General features: G+C 44.1%; 1 protein-coding gene across 15 annotated transcripts in view; it reads right to left on the bottom strand.

The window, feature by feature from the left end:
• Dst (dystonin) overlaps window positions 1–16,445 on the bottom strand; it is a 399,168-nt gene that overhangs the window by 77,142 nt on the left and 305,581 nt on the right. For all 15 annotated transcript variants that reach the window (XM_013351021.2, XM_026785512.1, XM_026785510.1 and 12 more), the window contains 6 exons: window positions 15,608–15,670; window positions 14,850–15,091; window positions 13,346–13,475; window positions 9,301–9,500; window positions 7,444–7,939; window positions 4,398–5,869 (listed from right to left, as the gene is read on the bottom strand). In XM_013351021.2, coding sequence (XP_013206475.1) covers window positions 4,398–5,869; window positions 7,444–7,939; window positions 9,301–9,500; window positions 13,346–13,475; window positions 14,850–15,091; window positions 15,608–15,670 — 2,603 coding nt within the window. The remainder of the gene's footprint in view (window positions 1–4,397; window positions 5,870–7,443; window positions 7,940–9,300; window positions 9,501–13,345; window positions 13,476–14,849; window positions 15,092–15,607; window positions 15,671–16,445) is intronic.

The following is a 16,445-nucleotide window of genomic DNA, read 5'->3' as shown; positions in this document are numbered from 1 at the left end:
GAGAGAGAGAGAGAATAAAAATGAGATATAGCATGCACATAGAGGTCAGAGGTCATCTTGTGGGCGTTGGTTCTTCTCTTTCAGGACATCGGACCTTGGTGGCAAAGGTCTTTACCAGTGCAGCCACCTTGCCGACCCTCCAGCCATCACTGACAGTCCTTCCAGATTTGTAGTCTGTGATGTTTCTTACGTGATGGAGGAGAGAGGGCAGCCACTTAGGGTGGATCAGAATGGAAGACTCACAACACTTCATTAGCTTAGGTGTGGAGGTGTGATCTGTACTCGGGGACTAGGGGCTTCTGCCTCGCCCACCAGAGGTGTAGCATTACTCTTAAAGGGTACTCTGATGGGGTAAAGAATGTCACCTTCCTATAAGGCTATAAACTTTAGGTAGTTTCCATGGTGAAAATATTTCACCTTTATAACACTGAAGGGAGGCGCACAGCCTGCTGGCCAGCAGTCTATGACAGAAATCAGTCCACTGAGACACGCCCCACACCCAGAACCTCTCCTAAACCAGACTTATCTAATTCCCCTTGTACTCAACACAGATGGGTAAATTATTCATCTTTAAATATTACTATTAAAGCTCTTTCTGGAAATTCTAATTTTACTTTTAAAAATATGGCGACATCACAGTAGGTATTTGGGGATCATTTAACCATTATTTTAAGGAACTTGTGTGCAAACTTCCTGGTGTCTCTAGTGCCATGATAGTTTGCATTTTATTTATTCAATATTCAAATACTGCCTGGCTTAGATAATGCCTACACCTGGACCAGACTAAAGTTATTATAGTGTAATTATGTGTTCTGGTCTATGTCTCTGATTTCAACTTGAATTAGAAATTCTCCGATCTATGAAATGTTATTTCCATTTTGAAAACAGAATTGCCCGTTAATATTGACTTGTACCAGAGACACTTGTGTGGAAAAAATGAATCACAAAGGAGGCAGCAAGAGTAGCCAGAATGAACAGGAAGCAGGGTCTAAGTGTTTTTTGTTTGGTATCATTTTGCCATGGTATAGAGAGGCAAGGGTGCAGACTTAGCTAAGATGGGACACTATCTATTAATACTGTAGTTTCTTTGATCTTCACTGAGATCAGTGTAAAATCAACAGTTCAGTGCAGTGATACCGACTATGATGATGGAAGGATCTGGTGGACTGCTAATGACATAAAACCACTTGCATAACTGTTTGATAAAGAAAAGTGTGAATACTGGGCAGGGGTGGTGTGTGCCTTTAATCCCAGCACCCAGAAGGCAGAGGCAGGTGGACCTCCATCTCTGTGAGTTCAAGGCCAGCCTGCTCTCCGTGGTGAATTCCAGGACAGCCAGGTAGACACAGGGAGACCTTGTCTCAAACATATAAGCAAATAAATTGCAAAAAAAAAGAAAAGGGGGGTGAGCATCTATATGACTTAACATATCTTTCATTTGAAAATAAACCTGAGTTAGGGCTCTGCAAGCAGGGCCTCGGAGCACCAAAGCAGACTTCTTCCCTCCTCCAGGAGACACGGACATGGACTCTGGTGTTCAGTCCACAGAGTGAGGACACTCTGCAGCACAACTGAATTGCAAAAGTAGAGAATCAGAGAAGGAAGACGATACACAGAAGGAAAAGCAACAGCAGAAGAAGGACCTCATTCTTTAAACTTTAATCCAAGACTAGGAAAACCTAAGGCCCAAGAAATCAAATATATAGTTTAAGAACTGGCACTAACTAAAGAGGCATCAGTCTTTTGTCAAATATTTTTGGAATCTTCTTTTGATTGATAGTGAATCAGAAGGTTTGATTTAGAATAACAAGTTTTTAGTCAGTGTAGCTGAATTGATTTTTTTTTTTTACCGTACATAAATTTTGTCTTTTTAAGGAAACGAAGTAAAAACAAATAGCAGTTTCTTCAGTTCTAATCTGGAGGAAGGGGGCGGGGAAATCTGTACTTACGTCTACATCACATGGGGTGAATGTTGGGCTCTGTACTGGCGAGTCATGTGGAAATGAGTGACCGCCAAGTTCCAGCCCTGCTCTCAAGCAGTTCACTGTGTAGCGAGAAAAACCACCCCAGGATTTTATCCATGACATTAGGGCGAGGGAAAGCTACTTGGTGGATTAATGTCAAACGGGATTATATCTGAAAGCTCATAACGAACATAGGCCCAGTCCTTTGGTACTTTTTGGTTTCATTCTTAGAAATTATGACTGGCTTTTCACGCAATGCAAATTACTCCACTTGATTTGTTTTTTAAATTTCAAGAAATATACTGAAAAATAATTCCACAAAAGACTAAGACCCAACAGAAACTGGATTAAGATCAGCATTATCAGCAAGCTCTTGTACCGCTTCAACAGGGAAAGAGAAAACACTAAAGTGAAGGGCTGTCTGGTCCCGCCTCACCAGCAGCACACTCTCTGGGACGCTCGTGACCACAGCCCTCACTTGCGCACCACACAGCTTCTGCAGCCTCGGGTGCACTGAGCTCCTGGCTGTTCTTAAGTGGGTGTTCCTGAAGTGTTGGGCCAGAGCAAAGGGCAACAGCCGCTTGTTATCCAAGTCCATGATATGACTGATAGCAAAACTTTCCAGAGGAAACATCAGGTCTGAAACGCGAAGAACGCAGCACATAAGGCATTGTATGATTTTCCTTAAAACAGCCAGGCTGTGTGATGTTATCACCTGTATGACCCTGTGCACAGGCCTGGATACTAATTAGGGATGAACAGCGTCTCCTTTGCATGGCTGATACTACAAAGCATCTGACCGAACCCAAGGTACAGGCCTGCTACCTGCTGTCATTATTTTTTTTTAGGGTACACACAAAAACAAATGACATCTATGTTTGTTTCTCTTTAGTCCCTAGAATCACGGGATTTTAAACCCTGAACGGATTGTGTGCCCAAGGCATGTAATAAACTGCGGATTATTACCTTACACTGTGTGAATATATGTCACTGTGATTGGATTAATAAAGAGGCTGACTGGCCAATGGCTGAACAGAATACGGTTAGGCAGGGGAGTCCAACTGAGAATGCTGGGAGGAAGAAGGGTGAGGTCAGAGAGTCGCCAGTAGATGCAGAGAGAAACAAGATGGGCATGCCATACTGAGAAAAGGTACCGAGCCTTGTGACAAAGAATAGACAGGACACTTGGGTTGATTCAAATGTAAGAGTTAGCTAGTAATAAGCCTGAGCTATTGGCCAACCATTTATAATTAATATAGGCCTCAGTGTGTTTATTTGGGAGCTGCTGGCAGAACAGAAGCTTGCACCAACAATAACAGTGGTTATAGATATCCGAAGTTACCTTCCCCGTTCCCTCACTTAAGCTCCATACTAAAGACAGGAAAAGGAAACAGCATATCAGACGTAACAACAACAAAAAAAAATTGGAAGTCCATTTAATTTCTATTTTTTTTTTCCCATGGGATGCATCTGAACCTGAGCACCGAACTAGAGGTCTCTCGTATGCTCTAGATTGGGTGCCCAGCCTGTAGTTTTACATATCTTGGTTTTGTTTGCTCTTCCTTTGTCCTCTATGTGTTGATGATGCAAAATCCCTCTACTAGTCTTTGCTAGAAGGTAAAACACATCTCAGAAACGGAGCAGGACCCATGACAACTACAGAAGGTCTGTGGCACACACCGAGCAAATACTTGATAGTTTGTTGAGGATACCTGACATCCTCGCTTCCAGGAATGAACCTCTCTTTGTGCATGCAATTATTTGCCTCGGTTTTACTATCATAAGTGGCCCCGAATCCAAAAAGACTGAAACAACCAGTTTTTTTTTTTTTAAATATAGTACTCCATCTATTAAGCATCTTTGAGGCTATCAAGTGGCAGACACGACTTGGTCCTATGAAAAACAATTTTCTTTGAACTGCATCAGACGTAGGCTGAAGATCTGTTATAAAACATGAAAAAGCATACTGCCTTTAAAAAGACATAAGCTTCTACAAGAAAAGTTTAGAGAGGAAATTAAGATGGATGAGAAGACTCATTTAAAAAGGGAAAGAATGGAAAAAGACTACCACTGTAAACTATAATTTATCACTGAGGAAAATGCTGGGACACAAACATATGAAGTTCAGTTCAAAGCACAGCTCTGGTCACTACAGACGTCAGCTACAATCAGCATCAGAAATGACTCCACTGAGGTCAGAGTGAAGCCTGCCGGAACATCCTCAAGTTCTCTTTGACTCATCGAGGCCTTTGAACTGCCCTGCAACATCTGACTATTATAACCATATGTACTCATTCAGACATATGCCATATGCCAGTCATTCAAGAAGGTTAAAACAACAACAACGAGCCCCAGAAAATGCCTTTCCATACTAATTAGAATCTTCATTTAATAGTAAAAACATTTGGAAAAAAAATATATAGACTTCCCTACCTTAAACACGTCAAGCTGCTGGTTTATCGTCTCCGTTTCTGTCCCCACGGGCCCTTGCGATTCTTCGTGGTCCTCGGCCTTCTGGAGCAGAGTTGAGAACTCTTGCAGTTTGCGGTAGAACTCGTCCAGCCGCTCAGTCGCACCTTCCACCTGCTCTTCCCTGGCTTTCGCTCGGTCTAGCAACTTGTTGCACTGTTTGCTCAAGGCTTCTAAGTCCCTTTTGATTCCAACAAGGTCGGGAGAGGTTTCTTCTGTGGCTAGCATCATCTTGCAGGTTTTGTTTGCGTTGTCGTTGCTTGCTATGAGGGCCTCCAGTTTCTTCAGAAAGGCCTGGATAGATGCCTTCTGCTTTTGTAGCGTTTCTGCATCTCTGCCCACTGGAGCCATGCTATCCAGCTCATCATCAAACTCTGTAAACTGAGAGAACATCTCTCGGATGGTATTCTGGAAGTGTCCAATACCCTGCAGCTTGGTTTCGAGGAAAGAACACTTTTCATCAACTTGCTGGCTCAGGTTTTTATGCTCTTCCGCTAATGTTTCTGCTTGCAACAAAACATCGGAGGTTCCCTTTGGTTCTGCGGCTTCCATCACCAGGTCCTGGGCAAGCCTTTTTGCCAAGTCTACCTGATGCTTGAGGGTCTGCAGTGACTTCTGCTGAGCCTGTAGCATGGTCAGGTGCTTGTTGCTGTATGCCTGGGGGCCTAGGGAGTGATAGACATCCAGCTCTTCTTTCGCCCCGAGGAGCTGCCTTTCGGCTTCTTTGGAGACTTCCTGGAAGTCTTTAAACTTCTGTGCCATGTTCTCTAGGGAGACTTTCTTACTCTGAAGCTGTTCGGTGACCCTATCTACCTTCTGGATCAATGCCTTATTTTCATCCGTAACCACCTCTTTATCCACCTCACAGACACTGAGTAGGCTATTGGCCGCGTTGTTCAGTAATTCCACCATTCCGAAGTGGTGGTCCATTTCCTTCTGCAGGGACTTTAGCTCGGCAATGGAATTCTCTGTCTCAGTGGGATCCAAGCAGAACTTCACTCTGTCCAGACTCTGCTGACATCTGTCTATCCACGGCTGCAGAGTTTCCACCTGCTCTCTGTACTTGAGGGCTTTCTCCAGCGCGTCTTTCAGTTTCTCTTCCCTTTCGCTCACCTGCTTTCTGAATCGGTCCCACTCGGTTTTCATCGTGTTGAGCTGTAACTGTAAGGCTGCCTTCTCTGCCCCCTGTGTTTTTATTAACAGGCTTTCACCTTCTGCAATGGTTTTCTCATAAATATTAGACTGCTCAGTGAAAGTTTTGCTGAAGTCTTTCTGCGCTTTAAGCAATAACTCCAAGATATCGAATTTGGCTGATATTGGGGGAGAGTTTCTTTGTTCCTCCTTCTTGGTATCCAGCCAAGCCTGAAAATCCTTAGACATTTGCTGAAATTGGTGAGAGCTTGCACAGGCTGACTGAAGATGTTGAACATGATTCTCTAAAGAGAAAGCACAAATGTGTTATTTTACATGAAGATCTTAGCACTATCTCTAAAAAGCCAACAGAAACCTCCAAGTGATGGCTAATAGTTATCCTAGAGCAAGCTTGGAGCATTGACTCGAGGAATTGGAAGTGAACTTGAGCTATTGATGGAGGGGAAAAGGAGAGACAAATAAAACAGGCAGCCGGTGGGGGAAAGAAAGCAGCAACTAGGCAAAACCAAAAGGCACGGGAATAGGTAAAAATGAAGGTATAAGGTGTGGGCATGACATACTGGGCTTGTTCCCAGAATGCCTTCTCCATGCCAGCATGACAAGCTGACAACGGCACAGTTCTGGATTGTCTTAATCGCTCACTTCTTTTTTAAAATTTTATTTAAAACACCCCTTTCCCCATAAATATATTTGGATTCTATTTCCCCTTTCCCTAACTCCTTCCAGATCCTCCCCACATGCCCACACAACTTCAAGTTCTTCTTACTCTCTCTAAAATAATAATAGTAATAATAATCAAAGCAAGCAAAACACAAAAAAAGAAATTCAGTAAGACCAAAAAAAAAAAAAAAACAAAACCCCTACACACATGCACACGTAGACACACATGCACAGCAGACACACACACAGACATATTCACACACATGCACATAAATCCATGGAATCTGTTTTTTGTAGACCAACTACATCTGAGCATGGGTCCTGCCCTGGAATGTGGTTGATTTACCCAGTGACACGTCACAGTAGAAAATACATCCGTTTCTTAGTTGAGGGCTGTGTGTCCACTTCCCCTCCCCGGCGCTGGAATTTTGTCTGGTTTGAACCTGTGCAGGTCTTGTGTGCTGTCAATAACCCTTTTCATATCAAATGCCCCCCACCCCTTTTCTCTGACTTTTCCATATTCTCGGGGCTTAAATTATTTGCCAGGTGATTCCAGTTCTGAGATGAAGCTCAGGACCCCCGCACATGCAGATCCTGGATACTGTCCTATGCTGTCTCTGTGTAAGAGAAGCCTGAAATGGCTGCTCTAATCAACATGAACACCGAACCAATTAAACAGATCAGATCCGGCTAGAGGCAAGGCCTAGAAGTTCGTGGAACAGAACAGACAGTGAAGCATGTCCTTCTTTGGCAGGACCCTTCATATACGCCATTGCACCTAGTTTGTCACAGAACTGTTGCTGCAGGTGAGTGAGGAAAACAGAGAAACCCACACATTTCTCTAGAAAAGCCTTCTGTGACAGACTCACACAAAGTAATAACAGATGGGAAAAAGACACAAAGCCTTTCAAACAACTGTTCATCTGCTTTTCTGCTGAAATGAGACAATGTAACACAGCAAAGGAGTCTATGTATTTAGAAGGCCACCTTGGGGACTACCCATAGTTAAAGCATCAGGTCTGGAATGTGTGCAGAACATCTCTGATCTGTGCAGAACTTCCTCAGAACTCTTTCTGTCCACCTGTGCCCGTAGGAGCAGGGTCCTTTCCTAGTCACGAATTATCACCAAGCGCTTGCAACAGCAGCACAGGCTCACAATTTCTTACCAGGAAGTAGGCATATGCAAAGGGAGACCAACCTGTCTTTTGTTCGATATCCTTGAACGATTTTACAACGCCCTCCAGTTGCCTACTCAGTTCTGCTTTCAAGTAGCTCTCTTTGACCAGCACCGACAGGTCCTCGCAGAGTGCCTGGGCTGCCCTGATGTGTGGGCTTTGCTGTTCGATTTCCTGCTTCAGCTTCTGGGCTGCTTCCAGCTGCTGGTTCACAGCGTCAGGCAGTGTGCCCGCCGTGAGGCTGCTGCTGAGCCGGTCATCCAGCTCACTCAGGGTACCCGAAAGGCTTCTCAGGAGGCCCTGATACTGCGTGCTTTTGACAATGGCCTGGTCAATCCAGTCACACCTGTCCTTCAGTTGTCCCGTGAGGTTGTCCCACTTCTGGGTCACAGCTGCCAGCTGTTCGTTCACCATCCCATGTAAGGAAGGGTCTTCCCCAGGTCTGCTCAGGATGCCCCGGCCAGCTGCTGTGAGCTGTTCGTATTGATGTTTCCGAGTGTCGAATTCTTGAAGCAGAATCTAGAATAAGTGTAGAAAATAAACAAAGGGTTGTATAATTACCTATAAGAAACATAAATTTAAGCATCCAAACGGATAGAAATGGTCCAAACCTCTCTAGTTTGCTTTTGAATTTTGTTTTAATATTTGCCTAATTTTTGAGGACCGTGCAATTATCTGAAACTAAGGAGCCAAGGTGCTTCCCGGGTAACAACACTCTGTGGGCAATGAGGGTAAGAAGAATGATATCAACTGTAGCATGAGCAGATGAACAAACGCTCAGTCACACATTCCAGAAACACACGAGATGCTATTCCTGGGTTCTTCACCAATATTTCCTAGTATTCTACACCGAAGAAAACGCAAGGGTAACTCTTAACTGCTTAGTATGCTCAAGTGTGCTTGGCTTATAAAAAAAAAAACCCAAAACAGTGGACTTAAAAACATTTACAATCTTTATTATAAGAGCTTTAAAGATAAAATCTTATTGCTCAGAATGTAGAGGCTCATCATCACTGTCATTAGAAATGACCCCCAAATGCCTTCCTTGTGGTGTAGCTAATCTTTTATTCTATATTTTATCTATTTTTATATTTATTTATCTATCCTTTTCAGGCCGTTAAGATGACAAGCAAGTATTTCTCAAGATAGTTCCCGTTTATCTTTCTGTCTTTGTTCTGTTTGTCTTATGAACAGAATGAAAGAGAACACCCGGGACGTGGTGACACCTTTGGCTGAAAGGAGCTCCTCCTCCCTGCTCTGAGGACACTCTCATACCTGCAGAAACCAACTGGAACCTGTCCTCCTCCCTGCTCTGAGGACACTCTCATACCTGCAGAAACCAACTGGAACCTGTGCTCTTCCGTCTGACTTCAATGTCAGGTTTTCTCTCCCTTTCGGGCTTATCTGTGAATGACTAAGACTCTGAGGTTGACTACGGGTTCTGAGGTTCCCTCTGTCCCCTCAGTCTTTGTCCTTGTCCCCACTCTGTTCTGTCTTCTGATCAGGACCTTACTGCATGGGTTTTACAAGTTTCCATAGAAATGAACGAAGCCTGAACAGAGAATTTGTGAACAGCAAGAAGGGAACACTGGCATCACCATGACTTAGGCAATCATGCTCACCCTTCAGGGTCTCCTGAGGGTTAGCGGGCCTGCAACAGCTACAGCACGACCAAACAGTGGGCGGAGGATCTGCCCCCCATGCTGGCTCAGGGAAGATACCGTGGCTACCTCCCAGCTGTAGCTCTCTAAAGGTCTTGCTTTAGATAACACGACCCACAGCAGGAAGATACACACTAGCCACACTAATGTATTTACACTGAGCACATTTGTCTTGCTAAGTCAGGGGCTGCGTCCAGCTGGTTCTCAGATAGCACTCACCTGCACCTGCTGCCTCTGTGTGTTCAACATATTCGGGTCAATGGATAAGGGTCCAAGAACACTGACCATCAGTTCTTTCTCCAAAAGCCACTGCTTTAGCTGGGCCTCTGTGGTCTGGAACTGGGTTAGATTATTGGAGGATTCTTCCAGCTTCTGTTGCCTATCAACTGTTATCTGGTTGAGCTCTTGCCACTTAGTATCTGGAAGAAAAAGGATGAGACTGGTATTGGATTTTGTACGTTTAATATCCCCTGGAAAACTGTAGTCATGTGATTCAAAATGATAGCAATTGCTTTTCTGCCCCCTTCGCTGTTAGGATCTAGACTTGGGGCCTTAAGATTAGGCTAGTACACCACCAGTAAGCGACCACCTATCCTCGTTCATGCATGATAACTCTCCTTCCTGTCAGCCGGAACTTAAAAGAAGTAAGTATGTGAAACTCCACAGGTGCTACCTATTAGAACACGAGCCTGCCATTCTAAGAAACGGCCACGAGGAGATGAAGTCTGCAGAAATCAGCCATAACCACCTGTAGTTTGTGCCTTGAGACTAAGGACTGGCAGCCCCTGCTCAGAGCACACAGACCTCAATAGGGATGGGCTGGAGGAGATATAGGGGAGCAAGCCATGGAGTCCCCAACCATAGACATCAAAACACCTCCTTTCTATGGGGGCTTTTTCTCTGAAGGCTTGCTTCTCTGTCACGCTGTCCATGGCAGTTCTAGGAATTGCTATAATGGTCCTCATCTCGTGGTCTTGTCGTGTTGTGGCATGTGTTATTCCCCTAATGCTCTCCCTCCCCCCTCAAGGCCTGATCGTGGCCTCCATGATCCTGAGGCTCTGTTTCCTAATGCTGCTCATTCTAAATGATAACAGGTCTCAGCTTCCTTCCCCACACACCAACCACGCCTGCTGTTTCATTCTTTGTTATAACGTTATGGATTTAGTAATTGTGTATTAACCCCAGTATAAGTAAAACAAACCCGAACCTATTTTAGAAGGCAAAAATATTAATATTGTCCAAAACAATCAGGTTCCTCCTGTGATCTCTTATTCCTTCTAAACCTGTGATCTCTTATTCCTTCTAAAAGTCCTATATAGTTGAGAGAGAGAGAGAGAGAGAGAGAGAGAGAGAGAGAGAGAGAGAGAGAGAGAGAGAGGAGGGAAGGAGGGAGGGTCATATTTATTTCAAAGGGTGTTACTGTTTACTGAACCTAGGGCTGTGTGAATACTAGGCAAGTTCTCTATTGCTGAGTCACACCACAACCCTGAATCTTTTTTTTTTTTTGAAGTTTCTCAAATATTTCTAGGTAAATGGCTTCCAGATTTGAATATTTGCCCTCAAGCTCTCTATTAGACTCCAACCAAGTGCTGCAAAGGTAAGCACGAGATCTCAGAGTCCCGTGAAAGGGCAGTCTACCTCATGACCGCGGCGTGACACCGACTTCTAAGAAGTTCACACTGGAGAGCTGGACAATGCAGTGGCAAAGGAACACCACACAGACAAACCCTCGGCAAGGTTTTGTGCCATACTGCATTCACAGCCATCACGGGAACCGTTTAGTGATGTCCCTCTAAAAACTGACCTTTGCCCCTGTTTTCATATTTATTTCAAAGGCCACCCTCTCTTCCTTTTCATCGAGGTGCAGTAGTTCGTAGTGATTTTCAAAGGCATCTTATTTTAATTACCTGTCTGTCTGTCTGTGCATGCATGCAGCGGGAGTGATTTTGTAGGCATAGGTGCCTTCAGAGGCCAGAAGTGCTGGATCCCCTGGAGCTGGAGTTACGGTGGTTGGAGCTGCCTGAAGTGGGCGCTAAGACCTGAACGCAGGTCCTCCGCAAGAGCAGTCTGTACTCTAAACCACTCAGGCTCCACAATGACTTTCGACGGCCTTCTGATGGCTCTGCCATGCCATCAGAGCCCCGAGCACCTCGGGGACATGCTCAGGGCCATGCTCTCCCGTGGTCTACATCATCCTTTTCCTACACCACAGTGCTTCCGGAACTCGGCTAATACAGAACCACCTGCTGGGACTGTTACCACACAGGGGCTCTGGAGTGGGGGTTCTGCGAGTTCAATTTCTCCCTAGTTCCCAGGCAGTGCAGAGGTGGACGCGGATACAAAGCGCACACTCTGAAACTACAGACAAAGCTTAATAGTCTTGTAACTCATATCCAGCTATTTCTCAGTGCTAAGCCATTTAATTCTAAAATAATTTCCCTCGAAAACAACCATTTTTAAACATATCACTTCCCTCCTCAAGTCCTTTGATCAATAACTTCTCATCATTTAGATGATAAAATCTGAAGACATCTGCCTGAGACGCAGGGCCCGTCACAGCCTGACCCTGGAACACTCATCTTGCGTCTATATTGAGAGGATTCCTCTGATCTGGCCCTCACAATCTTAATGTTCTCCCCAAAGCGCACATGTTCACGTAAGCCATACCGGGCCACCTCCCATCGTCATCTCCTATTTCTGTCTGTCATTTCCGTCCCACAGGACCATCCCCTCAGCTGGGAAGCCTTCTTGCTCTCCTGGTTTCCACAGAGCACAGCCTCTTGAGGTGCAGATTTGCTGTCAGAGCACCAAGGCTCTCCTTAAACCCATTTTATTGTTTTTTAAAATGTGTTTGCGTGGGTACACATGTGCATACGTTTGTGGAAGCTGGAGGAGAACCATCGCTTCTGACCCTGGAGCCATGTGCCTTTGTTTTTTTCTATAAGACAGGGTCTCTCACTGGCCTGACCCTTGCCTAGCAGACAAGGCTGCCCAGGCTGCCCCACAGAGCTATGTGTTTCTGCGTCCTTGGCACGGGGATTACAGTCTTGTATTATTGTGTCTAGTGCTTTCAGACGGGTTCTGGGGACCGAACCATCCCTGTGCTTGTGTGTGTAAGTACTTTATTGACTGAGCCCTTTCCACTGGTCCCAAGAGATTTTTTTTTATTATTGGTCACTTGGCACAATATACTAACGGAAAATTTTAATAGAACACAGTAGGTGATTTTTATTTAATGGCATCCTTCTGTATGGCAAGTTCTAATCCAATATAATCTGACTAGAAAGACTGCTAACAAAAGCAGACAGGATGCAGAAGTAGCCAAACCATTGGGAGGCATTTTGGGAAACGTACACTCCTCACTCCCTCCTCTCTTCTAATGTGTGACAACACTCTGCTCAAGTAATGTTGACATCCCAGGAGAGCCACTGACTTGGGGGACCATGACGCAGCAAGAGTCATGTGATGGAGGAAGGTCATTGGTTAATTAAATAAAGAAGCTGCTTGCCCTGATAGGTTACCCTACAGTCATGAGAGTCGGATCCTCTCTAACGCCGAACATTAACTTACAACACTTTGTTTCTGAGCCCATGATGCCTAACACTGAAAGGAAGGTAGGAAATAAACCTAACAGAACGACTGAAAGTCAAGTCATCCCAAGAACTATCCACGGCGTACACTACACACAGCACACAGTAGGGCTACTAGACAGACAACCCTTAACTTACAGAAACCTCTAAACAACAGAGTGAAGTGGGAAAATCTGATTTCTTAGTCTCCGCAGCTCACACAAACTGGAAAGGCCTTTGAAGGAAATTCTACTCCTACGAGCAGTTTGTATAAAGGCAGGATGGGAGGGAAGGGGAAGACACTGGCTTGAGAGAAAGGAGAGCTAAGGAGACAGGGTTGGAGGAGTCTCAGAAGCCTCCTCACCGAGGAGAGGGGAGCCTGCCTTTTCCAGGTGAGTGAACAGAAGGAAACATACTAAGGCATAACACCTATGAGCACAAAGCTAATAAAAAGCAAATAAACACCAATGAGGACGTTACTCAGTGCACAGCATTTTATCATTAGCCAATACACCTTTTCCATAAAAACAGCTGAATGCCAATTCTCAGAACAATGGACTTGAACGTCATGATTTTAATTACTCAAATAACAGATTTTGAAACATTTAAAGATAATCCCAAAGCAACCGAGACTATTGGTGTTTTCTGAGAAGCATTCTGATACCTGTGAGCGGTACACGCAAGGCTACACTTACCCATCTCCGTCAGCGTCTGTCTCCAGGCGGGGGCCTCGGGAGCCTCTGGGTTCTCCTTCAGTAGCTCAGTCAGTTTGTCTTTCAGCTCTTGCACTTTGTTTACGTTCTGCTTCAGTTCCGCCTCAAAGGACTAACAAGAAAAAAAAAAGCAATTAACTACACAGAAGTTTGCCATCAACAGACAAAAAGTACAATTATGCTGCATTTCCTACCCTCTGGTACGACCCAGAGAGGAAAACCCCCTACGTTAAATGCTGGAGTGGGTGAGGACCTGGATTATGGGACCGCTAATTCTCACTGTTGCTTTGCCCATCTTCAACTGTGAGACACAGAGATCCCCCACACACAGGAACCCTCTAATTTGGAGGAATGACAGACTGATACTGAAGAGAATTTTCTGCTTTCAAACTACTACGAGGACATGCAGCTGCTCTCAGTGAGACTGAGGCTGACAGGCCTTGGGAAAGACCTCCGGAACTTTGGACTCAACTTGGGGACAAACACACAACAGAAGTCAAATGCAGGTTTCTACTTTGCATACATTTTTGCCATCATAGTGCCACCATGGAAAATTACCTTCCCAATTTTGACAGCTACAGAAATACTGTCCACTAACGAGGATGGTATTAGCTACCCCATTTTATAGTAGACAAAAACAGGCCCTTAATATATTTAACCCTTACCTAAATCTTTCCCAAAAGTTAACTAGTTAATATCCCAGATTTAAGTGAACGTAATGATGGCCAAGTCACATATACCCAACAGTCTGGCTCTTTTTACAATGTCAGAGGGCAGGAAAAAATGACTACCAACTGCCCCAATCTACAGAAAGGCAGACTTTAAAACTCTCAAGTTATTTATTGATGGATCTAGGTAGAAAACAGAACAGAGCACAGGACCACCTTGGCTGCTTCGGAATTTCTGTCCATTCTCTCTGATGTCTTCTTTCTGTGCACCAGTGTAAGCGTTACTGCTCCGAAGGGAAAGGTATCCTGGTAGTTGGATGCCAAGGAATACCCACAAGTGTCACACTCCAGGGAAGCCGAACAGAGTGTAACATTTCTCTGGAGCACACCAGAGCAGAGCTGTGACAACCTGGCTGGGGACCCTCCCCTGCTGGAGCAGAGCTATTACATTTGCTTTAGGAAAACCTTTCCTGGAGCAAGAACTGTAACTTCGCTGGGGAAATGGTCCCCCACCTCTAACACCTGGGTTGGGCTACGTTTCCCTTCAGAGCTGTAGGTAATCCTCCCTTAGGAGTTGTACGTATTTTTGGCTTTCTTAAGATTCTTTTAGAATTTCACAGGACTTGTTAGGGCTGGATTTTTACAAGGTGGAGGTTTTCAGGGTGAAGACTGGTAGGATTTCAATTGGTTGACTTTAGTGCCCTGGGATTGGTTGGTTTTATTCCTGATTTGCTGAGGGGCAGTGTGTGTTTCTTTGGCTCTGCTCTCTGGGCCAGAGATCTCTTTCACTGGCCCTTTTTACCCTACGTCCAGTCTACCTTATTCTGCTCGACTTGCGTCTTCACAGATTCAGTGTCTGTGGGCGTTGGCGTCTGGTGCCATTTGCTTGCAGTTTTGTTCATTTTCTGCAACCACTGCATCATTGCACTTGATTCTTCCTGAGCCTTTTGCAACTTGGAGAGCTTAATGTTCAGTTCAGTTATCTTATCCTTGAGTAAGAGGCCAAGGTCTTCATAACTGTGGCTTATGTCTGTCATGTCCTTTTTAATAGATGTTAACCCTAAGAGTGGGAAGAAAAATATACCATTGCATATTGAGGGCTTTTGGAGAAAAGTCATAGAATTAACTATATTATACAGTACTTCCTTCTACTTTGTCTCTATTAAGCTACAATAAACCATAGACATTTTAGGATCAAAAGATCAGGTCATACTGCTGGTTAGTGAAAAATGACTCAGGAACACTGCATAAGAGTAAAATGTCAGAGGTAGTGTGACAGAGTTCTAAGCTTAAATTCTATTTCTTGAGTACTAAACAATAAATCAGATCAAATGCTACCCCAGGTAGAAATGTGTCTTAAATCAACAACAAGAAAATAAAACCAAGTACTAAAGCAAAACATTAAAGTTTAGTTCATCACAGTTGGAAAGGCTTTACAGAATATTCTATCAATATATCCATGGAGACTGTGACCAATCTAATTCAAGTTTAAGATTTCAACATAACTACAGCTCTCTCAAAGGATTTTCTCAGAAACAGCAAGCTCCATTATGAACCAGATAAGGTTCCTATTCACCTTTATTTGCCAAGAAATCCTGAGTATTTGTGTCTGTTCCTTCACCATTTAGTATCACTCCGCCTGCAAAAACAAAAACAACTTTAGATTGTCATAGTATTTCTACTCACCAACGATACAGGGCATAAAGCAGACCGTCATCGAGCGGCCATTTAAGAACTCCATCGTTTATTCTTAGAGCAGTGAGGTTGTGCCTTACTTTCTACTGTTAATAAATTAATCAATCGTTAATTCTTAAACATTGTAGCTAAGTCATCTTGTGCTAAAGTCATCTTAATGATAAAGCTACTGAAGTTTAGGAGGTCCCCAGCATACACATATTAAATAAAGCAAAATAACCAAGAAGAGAAAGTCTGCTTTACCTAATGAAAATAAGATGAAACAAAAGCCTTTGCTAAGTCCACATATGCTGAAGAAGAGAGAATACAGGGGTGGTAGTGCCTGGGCCTGGGGTAGGACTCCTGATTTAAATGCCAACTCTACTAATTATTACTGTGTGCCCAGAAGAACTAGTAAGTAAAGCTGGTGCCTAACCTGTAAGAGCAGTATGGGACCACAGATAGTTAACTTGTTGCCTATCAAACAGAAACTCCTTAGTGAGTCGTAATAGCTATTTGTCTTTTATTATCATAACCATCTGGTATTGGCATGTTTCCATACCACACTCTTAATAAAATCCAACTTTCTCATGCTAGCATCCACTGGCTGTCTATCAAAGCAGAGATATGGCCAAACAAGCACAACCAACAGAAACATTTAAATATCTGAATCTTGCATTGTTACACACACACCACACACACACACACACACACACACACACACACACACACACACACAC

The sequence above is a fragment of the Microtus ochrogaster genome, linkage group LG2, assembly GCF_000317375.1.
Source record: "Microtus ochrogaster isolate Prairie Vole_2 linkage group LG2, MicOch1.0, whole genome shotgun sequence".
NCBI lineage: Eukaryota > Metazoa > Chordata > Mammalia > Rodentia > Cricetidae > Microtus > Microtus ochrogaster.
The sequence above is the reverse complement of the archived record's forward strand: the minus strand, read 5'-3'. Positions and strand labels throughout refer to the sequence as shown.